At 35.0% G+C, this 11,106-nt stretch overlaps 1 protein-coding gene across 1 annotated transcript; it reads left to right on the plus strand.

Annotated features, from left to right (window-relative positions):
* The first annotated feature begins 6,368 nt into the window (after positions 1–6,368).
* On the plus strand, positions 6,369–8,791 carry LOC127120326 (uncharacterized). Its single transcript, XM_051050736.1, has 5 exons — positions 6,369–6,586; positions 6,696–6,748; positions 7,982–8,200; positions 8,282–8,365; positions 8,457–8,791. Exons 1-5 carry the CDS (start codon positions 6,539–6,541, stop codon positions 8,623–8,625), a joined length of 573 nt encoding a protein of 190 aa, XP_050906693.1. The 5' UTR covers positions 6,369–6,538; the 3' UTR covers positions 8,626–8,791.
* Positions 8,792–11,106: the final 2,315 nt, after the last annotated feature.

Genomic DNA, 11,106 nt, shown 5'->3' on the forward strand with positions numbered 1-11,106 from the left:
ATTTTCACTTTCCTTCTTGGAATAAATAAAGTTCGATGGCGACTGTTCGAATCATTTTTTTCGTGGGCGTACGATATGCTTTGCAAAGGATCGTATTTTTTGAGATGCAACTACTAGCAATTGATAAGTGCTGATAGTAATACTTTCAATCAAATTATACCTTTCTTGATTTAACTTGGATAACAATGCACTACCAGAAGATTCATCTAACATTTTACTTGAAGATATAAATAACTCATTGTAGACGGTTTCAATCTGAATGCATATGGGGATCTCATGGTGGGATTATGGAACTATGTGTTTGTAGGTATAAAATTGAAAACCCCGCTAATGATCTATCTAAAGTTTTAATGACGGAAATGATGATTAAAGTCGGTGACAATAGATTTCAGCTCCTTGGTGATGGTGACCCAACTAAAGAAACATCTCATACCCCATCAACATAAAAGACTCAAGATTAAAGTGCTTATACAATCATAGGCATCCAACAAAGAATCTTGAAGCCTCAGATAAAGTGTGAACGCTCGTCAGGTTGTGTCTTTCTATTTGAGTGACCCGTGTTTTGTAAAAGTAAGGAAGTAACTTTGAAGTATTAAGGAAACTCTAACACACACACCCAAACACCTTAAAATATATTTTTCAAATTATTTTATCTTGAAAATTATTTTCTAAACCAAGCAAAGTGATTAAAAAGTTGTCAATTTTTTTTAACTAACTAGTCAATTGGTAACTTGTGTCAATTGATTGGAAAAACCTTCATATTGAGGTGACCCTCGTATGGGAAAACATCATATATAACCATACATTTAAGAGAGACTCTAAATGGCTCGAAAACATTATTTCCCCTGTATGGAACAAATGCGGTTGCACGTGGCCAGTCCTCAACGTAGGCTGTCACATCTTCCGACCCAGTGATGCGAGTGAAGTGGGACATGATCCATCCCTGAAAATGATTCAAATAAAATAATAATAATAATAAGTGTAACAAATGAATTATGAAAATATTAGTAAAAAAAATTACCGTAACCAACATGTAGCTCTCTGTCATTTGGTTTGTCTTCCAAAGACAACTCTCACCCAACTTAAAATACAGGTAGACTAAACAGGCACTCCCATTTGTACTCATGAATCGAAGTCAGGTCAACGGAGTACTTAAGGTATAACACATTGAAATAGGTTGCAGTTTTGTCTACAAATATGGACGTGCCAATAAGGAACAAAAGGCAACACCTTAATGCGCAATGCTGATGGTACTTAACCTATATATCATTGCCCACGACATCTATGGCCCACTGTATATGTTTTTATAAAGCTTTTCCAGAAAACTAAACCTAGCATGAGCACCTCTAGTGCCATGTGCCTCCTGCGAGGCCTCATCTGGGCCAACCCCTAAATGGGTGACCATAATGTCAACCCTTTACTCTCGCTCAATCCTCCCGTGGTCTAGTAATCTTCCCATGATGGGAAGATACATGAGGCATGAGACGTCATCCAAGGTGATGGTCATCTCGCCTATAAATATGTGAAAAATATGACGTCTTTGAATGTCACCTCTAAGCAAAAGTCGCCTGTATGTCTTTGTTTATGGTCATGTAAGTAAAAAAACATAAACCGACAAACCCGAAATAGTGGATAACATCAATGAACCAAGTAGCAGTGGGATGTTCCAACTCCAAAATTTTCATGTCGTGGTTAATTGATTTTAAACAATCATGCTTTGTAAAAATAAAATATAACCATCAATATGGATGTAATTAGTTGACAACATATGTATTGCAAAAGAAAAAAATATACCTATATATGCCAAACATGCCAAGAACCATGATGTGTACAAAGAAGAAGTAAGAAGGTGTCAAATGAGCTTCATGGTTAACTCGCTAATGGGGCATTGGCTGCAGCAGCGACTTCCTCTTGAGCTTTAAGGGCTTTAGGAACTTCAGGCTCTTCTGCATCATATTCTTGAGAGGCATGAAAGAGTCGGATACGAGAATCAGACAGGTGGGAACCTCAGGGTTGTGAAGTAGATGCACCATAAAATAAGTTATCAATAACTTATGGCCTTACGGTCCTTGTTGTGGCACTCTCACGTCGCATCGATCAATGTTCTTTTCAGCCATTGCACCTGTAGTAGAAACAAAGACATATATAAACAACATGTCAGGAGAAATTCAAAAATTCCACAAAATCAACAATTTTTTTGACCGAGTCCAATCCATAAACGTATCTCCAAAAACAATACAGGCAAATCTGAATATGCATCTCAGAACAAACCTGCGATTCTCTCCCATGGCAAGACCCATTTTCTGCCTATTAGTCCCTAAAATCGTCAATGCATATTCTTCTAGCCTACTAAATTCATTTACACTACTGTGTATCGTACCTAATAACTCTAATGTAGCCTAAACAACTATCTGCAAATAAAAATAAAATAAAAAGAGATTAAATTTTGAAATACTTACCTAATCAAAATAATGAGAAGTAACTTGAATGTTTGAGATGCTGGAAAGGAGGAGGTGTTTCAATATTGCAGAGCTCCAATGAATGATGTTTGAATGAATGAATGTGATGGTTTAATGTTGCAGAGCTCAAATGTTTTGTTTTAAGAACTTTTTAAAAAATGAATAAAGAGGAAAATGTAAGGTCTGACGCGGGATAAGAAACAAAAATGGTCGAAGATGCATCTCCGAACCACCTACACATTTTTGAATAAATGGTGTTTACGAAGATGCATATTCGTGCACACGTTTTACACATACAGAGATGCATCTCCGAATTAAATTTTGACATAATAGGAGTATCTCTTCAATTTGGTATAAGAAATGGCTAAAATAGGTGTGTTCAGAGATGCATCTTCGAACGTTATGAGCATTTTGGACTTTTCATGGTGGTGTGGAATAACACTTAAGGGAGCATTTAACCTGATACCCCTCCCCCTTAAACGTGGCACCCCATTTCGTATGAATAGACAATAATGACCCTGCAAAAAAAATTCACTCATTTTTTAAATTTACAGTTGTCAGGCGCAAATTTGATTTGGGCGATATCGAAAATTTTGTTTCTTCTACCGGAAATTTCATAATCAGTACGTTTTTTTATCGCAAATTACTAAATTTTCAGTACAAATTCACCTAGAAATTCTTAGAAATTTCAGAATTCCCGGTAGTTATAAAAACTTTGTTTTTTACCGGAAATTTCAGAATTTCTGTTAGGTATAAAAAAATTTGTTTTTTAGTGAAATTTTCAAAATTTTCGATAGTTAATAATATTTTTTTCCTTCTTTTGTAGTGAAATACACAGAGAGAGAGAGAGAGAGAGAGAGAGAGAGAGAGAGAGAGAGAGAGAGAGAGAGAGAGAGAGAGAGAGAGAGAGAGAGAGAGAGAGAGAGACAACACTATTGCATGAAGAGCGACATATATAGCAGAAGACCAAGCTATGGCTACTGAGGTTGAGTCTTCCCAAATACGATTTGGACAAGTGATTCCAATCGATTCACATCAGAAACGGTTGGCTGAGTAGGGTCAGTTCCACACACGTCGTATTACTCGATACTGGCTGGTACAATCAGTTGAGCAACCCAAACATGAGGTGGAAGATGAGGTGGTTCATCCAAATATTGTTGTAATAGATGAGATGGTTGTTGATGAGTTTATTGATAAGGTGGTTGTTGATGAGGTGGTTGTTAATGAGGTGGTTGCTGAGGTGGTTGTTGAGATGGTTCATCCAGATGCTATTGTTGTTGATCTGGTCCCATCCATTACTAATGACACATAGGTTACAGCTCCTTCGACCGAGCCCTTTGTGCATACTGATGGAGGATTCGATGGATGATCATTGACCGGTTGGTGCTTGTTGAGTATCTTGACCATGTATTAATCGACAATTGCAGAGAGAGGTATATATCTTTTATGTTTAACTTTAATTTTTTTATTATTATGCCATGAAAGCTAATTGCTATTTTATTTAATTTGTTTGTTACATGATAGTCTCCCACTGAATGTCACATCACATGGGTCAAAGCTGAAGGACTTCCCAAAGATTCTGATGCCTAAGGAGGTTAAAAAAATTGTACGTGAGTCCGAGCTCATTGATTTTGCCAATTGCTCCCTCACCATACTCGACGCTCCACCACTTACTACTTTTGTTGAGAGATGGCACAAAGAGATATCTTTATTTCATCTTCCATTTGAGGAGATGACTATCACTCTGGATGATGTCTCCTCATTGTTTCATCTCCCCATTGACGACAAATCTGGACGACCCCTGTTCTTAGTTTGTCCTCATGTATGATTGTTGCACGAGATTTAGAAGTTTTTGAAAAGGTCAGAAGGAGTTTGCCTTCAACTGGGGCGCTCACCTTCGTATGTCTTAGCTTTGGCAAAGGTACAACGAACTTGTTGTGGCTGGGAGTTATGAGGTTGCCGTTAGAGTGTACATGCTACATCTAGTAGCATGTACTTTCTTTGCAGACAAGTCATATGTTTATATCAATGTCTGGTACGTGTGTCTGCTTATTTGTCTTGACGTTACCAGTTGGGCTTGGGGGTGTGCTGCGTTGACCATTATATATACAATACTTGAAGTGGTGACATTATTTGAGACCAGACAACTTGCTAGTTATTTGAGTATGTTAGAGGTATACTTGAAATTATTATTTTTTGTTGATTTCTTATTTAAATGTTACGAATAACATTTTTTAATTATTATTTGATGTGTCCGTGTTTTGATATTAGTGTTGGATATACGAGCATTTATCCACCATCTATGATAGAAGGGTGCAACATTCCCCAGTGGGGCCCCACATGCGAAGAGATAGAGGGCCATGCAGTCACATATTGATGGTGTTATTGAGTATAGAAGTATGCTCGGTGCACTGATTGTAGATGAGGTCATTTGTTCACCATACACTGATCATAAAGTCCACCGTGAGTTCGATGAGTCTTTATTATATCCAGGTTATATGCAGTGGGAGACCATGGTTGCTAGACACTTGCCTGAGAGGTGTCTGCGATAGTATGGTTATGTTCATAGCATCCCACGATAACTTCCAGAGATATCATATGCGGGCATTGATTGGTGGTTTCAGAGTAACTTTATCAGTTATGGTTGTACATGTTGAGCATACAAATGATGTTGGACCTTTTGATGTTAGGGTACTTGTCGATGAAGTGTCACCGCCTCTTACAGATGATGCTGATGACTAGTAGCGCCTCTAGATGATTCCAGTTATTATGGATAACCTCATGGATTTAGTAAACCCATATGGTGAGATTTATACTGTATCATCTCAGACTATACACATAGCCTGTGCGGGGCCTATTTAGACATCTTTTGTATATTATATATTATTTATATTATTTGTATATTACTCATACATCTTCATCATAACTTTTTATTAGATAATATTTTTGATCTCTCATTGATGCAACATCAACTAACATTTGACAATGGATTACATAACTTAAACATAACTTAAAAAATGATAATAAATAAGAAAACCTAGGCACTACCAAATGATTTTGTATGTTTTATCATCTTAATTATGTCGGTGGCGGGCCTTGAAATCTTAGCATCTAACTCAATCGGCCCCTTTGTTAACCTACGGAGAAATGATCTCCACATATCCTTCACATCTTCATCGGTCTTAAATTCAATAAGGTTGTATTTCACCATTCCGCCAGTATCAATCTAATTTTCACGAAACTCGATCTTTCTCACCTTTATATTTTCGATATCAGGCAACAATTCATTCAACTTGGACGTCAAGGCGACGAGAGATGTAATGTCATCCGGAAGTTAAAACTCTACATGAGGTGAAGCTCCATTGAAGTAAACTTCTACCTTAATCAAAAATTGAGGAAGAACACTTTTTTTAGAGATATTTTTATCAAATAACAGGTGATCCCCCTATTTATACAACTTTGCATTTAATCTCAACCACACAAAACTGTCGCTGCAATCACAATTATCCAAAACTGTTGGCAAAATCCTGAGCGTTTAAAATTTCAAACAAATAACATTATCGGAAATTTCACTTAGGTTGAAATTTTCGATATAAAAGGTAAATTTGGAATTTCCGATATCATTTGCAACTTCTTGGAAATTTCAAAACTTCGGATACATCGAAAATTTACAATACACTACCGGAAATTTAATTTGTAACAGAAATTTTTATTTTATCTACCGAAAATTTTAAAGAAAAATTTTATTCAATTTTTAATAAAAACAGTTTTGACAATTTAAAACTATGGGAGTGTCATGTATAAATGAGGATGACAAGTTAAATTTATCTCCTTTTCTTTTACTAGGATTTACCCAAAAGCCCAATGACTATTTAACGGGCTGTGTAGGTCATAAGGTCTTTTTAATTTGGGCTTTTATCCAACACTTTCTCCAATCAAGTTTAATAAAAAAAACACTTTCTACAGAGAAAAAAAACAAAACCCGTTCGATGTTGCTTAAACCCTAATTCGACGGTCTCAACTGATTCAATTTCGAAGAAGAAAACTTGAAAGAAAGAGAGATACTCGTAATCGCATCAATGTCAGACAACGATTCTGACGCCCCTGAGGAATTCACAGCTGAACAGGTTTCTTTCCTTTATTTTCAATTTTTTTGTTTCAATGAATCAAATCAAATTTAGTTTTTCATTTGTTTTGGATTAGTATGAATACCTAATCTAAGAATGCGTATTGCAGGGTATTCAACTAGACGAAGAGATTCGAAAGATTAAAAGAGAAAACACGATTAGGTATTCCTGAAGAATTCATGTGTTTACTTACTTATGAGGTTCTGTGTGTTAATTTAAGCTATTGGAAGTTAAATTGAAAAAAATATTAGAATAAAGGTGTCAACAATCTTCTGTACTGTGTTTTGTTGCAATATGAGTAACTAGGGTTGTGTTAAAATTCATCAATATTAATTTTAAGTTTGTAGGTAGCATTCGTGTTGCTATAGTATATAATGAGAAGTATCGCAGTCAAATGCTGCTGATGCAATGATATCATGAATTTTATGCATCTAGTGAATGCAACACGAGAATAAAGTAAGTGTAGTAGAGATGAGGATGCCATGGTGGATTGGTGGTAAGATGGTGCCTATAGAGAGTGTCGCGGTAGTGTCTATAGTCAAGAAGATGGTGGGAAATAGATTTAGGTGGTTTGGATATGTAGAGAGAAGATTGGTAGATTATGTAGAATGGAGGGTAGACCAGGTGGAGAGAAGGTAAACCATTAGAGGAAGGGGAAGACCTAGAAAGACTATTAAGAGAAGTTATTAAGAAAGATCTTGAGATTAATGATTTAGATAGAAACATGGTCCTTGATAGAACATTGTGACAAAAGTTGATCTATATAGCCGACCCCACTTAGTGGGATAATGCTTAGTTGTTGTTTGTTTGGTGAATGCATCTGATTGCTTGCATCTGGTTGAAACATTTTCCATGAGCATTTGTTTCATGCATCTGCTTGATTGCTTAGACGTCAACAATGTTGATTTGCTGCCTAGATCAAGCTCGGAGATTTTGTATAACACTGATAGATTGTGGGATAATCTCGGGCTTGAGTTGGGACAGAGGATGCTAACTGAATGTATTCAGATTCCATGTTTTGTAGAGATTCCGTGATTATTAATTAATTTATTGCTTAATGGTTTTTAAGAATTATGGAAAAAAACTTTGGTAAATTTGAACTAACTGAGATCTGATGAATGTATAAAATGGCTTTTCAGCTCTGCATCATCATGAGATGAGAGATAGTTTTCATGTTAGGATTAGGAATAGTTTCCTAAATTATGGACCAGTCTCAGAATAGTATGGGTGGACAAGCATTTTGTTTTTGGTCTATTGTTCTTGCAATTATCAACCGTCCTTTCATTCGCTCTCATATCAATAATCCTAGGCTAAGATATGATTGCACGGTCTTCAGGATTCATTTTGGACATTACGAACAACCATATTTATGTCTTATATGACTTTGGGTGGCAGGGTTAATACCGAAGAGAAAGAACGTCGGAGGAAATGGGCTCAAAAGATAACACCTCGACCATCCAAAGCTGCTAAAAAATCTCAAGGTGTATCAATAACTGAATCTCAGGAAGAACCAAATGATGCTGCAGAATTTCATCCCGAAAGCATTGTCCAACGAAACAAAGCTGTAGGATTTCTTCCCAAAAGCATTGTTGAAATGCTTGCAGCTCGTGAGAAGTATTGAGTGCCACTCTTTATCTCTTATCTAATTATGCATGATTCTTTCGACAAATCTCTAAGGCTATAATCTTTTTGCAGAAATATTTCCTTAACTGTCACTAAAGAGGAGAAAGATGAAACAAAGCCTACCACTTCAAAGAAGAGAAAATCCAAGGATTCGGGGTTAGGGATTTCATCCTCTCTATTTCTATAATTGTGCTTTCAAATGTTGCTTTTTATTCTATATTTTATATATTTCCTTTGTAATTCGCAGTTTTGAACCTCGTATTTTGAGCGAATTAGGTCCTCCTCCATGCTTACAGAGTGCCTTAGATTTCTTGAAAGAAAGAAAAATGGCAGTTCCGAGATCGTCTGCTGTTTTGAAGAACTCCAACCAAGCATCGCGTCTTCTTTCTAGTTCTGGGGTCATACACCAGAAATGAGGATTTTTATTTCCTTATAAATTGATAGATTATTTTGGCCAAGGTGAGGTGTTAATGTTGCAATATTTATTATTAACCTGTCAGCTTTGCTGCTTCTGTCTGTCTACTGGACTGAAAGTTGTAACGTTAAGATGTCATCAATGTTAGTTGGAGTTAATTATGCTCATGTTTTTGCCATATAAAATCCCTTACAAACCCTTGATTATTATGTTTATGTACAACAAGCAGATTAAACTTGGACAATTTAGTAATATTGTTATCATCGAGTTATTTATTGGTTATCTTAATCATTCTGAAAAAACAGTAAACGGCAAATAATTTTGAAACGGAAGGGGTATTTAAAGATTGTTCAACCTCATGAGCGGTGATAGTTGATACATAATGCGATTTTTAGTATTGCCATATTGAATATGTAAATAGAAAAATAACATTAGAAGTCATTCAGCAATAAATCAATAGGCATATTGCTCATATTTTGAAGCAGTACTGGTTGCTTGCTGATATTTAAGGTGAAGAAAAAACATCATCTTGTTGTAGCCACATCTGTTCTTGGGTTGAAGTTGAGCAGACCCGGAGACCTTCAAAAGCACTTTTGATTCTGTTTATGGACCTGTGATGACGAAGGCGTCGTAGGACTACTTCTTTGTCCAGGGTTTGAGATGAGAATTTGGACGATTTCAAGTGGAGCTCGCTTGAGACAGCATTAACTGTTGTAGAGTTCTTGTCTTCCTGGTGATCGAGGCTAACCTTCTCAGTCCCTGATTCAACTCTGGAAATCATGAAAGCCATTATTTATTCTCTGTTTTCGATTGAGCTGTGTAGAATGTTGCTAAGCTTGTGAGTGTTGAAAATTGAAAATGGCAGAGGCTAGTTGGAGTTTTCAAATATATAAGGATATGACAAACTTATAGTTCAATAATTTAGTGAAAAATATTAGGCCAGTTGTTTTTCTTTTATAGGATATATATAGGAAGCCTGTTGTTTTTCGTAAACAAAGGCTAGAAACACTAGTAACGTGAAACGGACAAAAAGTATTTAAGCGTGGCAACTGCAAAAAGGACCAATAAGATTTATGGCATTACCATTAAAACCACCAAACAGATTCCGCTTGCTGTCTAGTGGGATGTCAGATTCTGCTGTTTCTAAAATTTAAGTTTTTTTTTTAAAATTGTATGTCTTTTTTCATAAAACTCATTTTAGATTGTTTATTGTATTCATTATTTTATTATAAAAATGACTTAAACAGTATTTTGTTCATGGAAGTTGACGTGCTTTTGTTTTTCGTCTATGTATTTTTTTCTAGGATAAAATCTTTAAATGTTGAATTTTATTTTAATCCCTAAAATTAAAATCTACAGGAAAATTCACAGGTTTTTATTTTGGAGACTAAAACTAAAAAGATTTTTACATGCATGATTATTTTTAAAAAAAAATATAGGAAAGAATCAAAATTGTGTCAACTTAAATGAACCAAAAAGATTATTTGAGTCTTAAAAAACTCGACTTCTTTTTACACATACTCCTAAACAAAATATTTTTGTGTCTTGTGAAGAGCTGTTTAAAAAGATAAAAAATTTATTGTTTTAAATTAATTTAACTACTTTTTTTAATGTTGGAAATTAAATAATATTTCTAATATTAAGAAATAGATAAAATTGTGTAAATTATAGAAGAATTAAATTTATAAATTATATCATAAAGTTATGAGAAATAATGATTGAATGAAGATTAAGAAAAGAGACTAAAGTCATTGAGAATCAATTTGATTTATGCATGCAAGGTCGATTATGGAAGACATCAATCTACTACGTGTGATGGAACAATATTTTAATGGACCAATAAGATTCACATCTAATTTTTATTGACGAGGAGAAGACGTGAGTACCTAGAGAGATTTTGTGGAAAACCCTAGAGAAGAAATAGGTTAAGATTGAATATACTTGAGCTATCAAAGGTATATATGAAAGAATGTCGATTAGTGTACAAACACATGGTGGAAAAACAAATGATTTCTCCAGAATAGATTTGCATCAAGATTCGATTCCAAATTCTTATAGTTTTACCTTAATTTTGGATGTATCGAACATGTTCAAGAGTTAGCACCTAGATGCACGTTTTTTTGTGTAGATGATATAGTCCTATTTAGAGAGTCGGAAAATGATTTAAATGAGAGCTTGAAGACGAGTTTTAAAAATACATGGTTTCCGCATAAGTAGAAGTAATATGAAGTATATGGAATGTATGTACAACAAAAGAAGAAACATTTTAATATGAAGTATATGGATGTGTGATAAGAATAAACAAACTATGATTAGAAATAAAAATATCATAGAGACTCTTGGGATAACACCTATAATAGAGGAGATGGTGGAAAATAGATTTAAGTGATTTTGACATGTAAAAAGAAGACATGTGGATTCTATGGTAAGGAGGGTAGATCAAATGAATATAAGTCAAACAACTAGAGAAAGTGAGAGGAAA

The sequence above is a fragment of the Lathyrus oleraceus genome, chromosome 2, assembly GCF_024323335.1.
Source record: "Lathyrus oleraceus cultivar Zhongwan6 chromosome 2, CAAS_Psat_ZW6_1.0, whole genome shotgun sequence".
NCBI classification, from domain to species: domain Eukaryota; kingdom Viridiplantae; phylum Streptophyta; class Magnoliopsida; order Fabales; family Fabaceae; genus Lathyrus; species Lathyrus oleraceus.

Coding starts and splice junctions, on each gene's coding strand:
- LOC127120326 (XM_051050736.1), top strand. CDS start 6,539: ATGTCAGACAACGATTCTGACGCCCCTGAGGAATTCACAGCTGAACAG. Junction 8,201..8,281: donor ATGCTTGCAGCTCGTGAGAA/GTATTGAGTGCC, acceptor ATCTTTTTGCAG/AAATATTTCCTTAACTGTCA. Junction 8,366..8,456: donor AGAAAATCCAAGGATTCGGG/GTTAGGGATTTC, acceptor TGTAATTCGCAG/TTTTGAACCTCGTATTTTGA.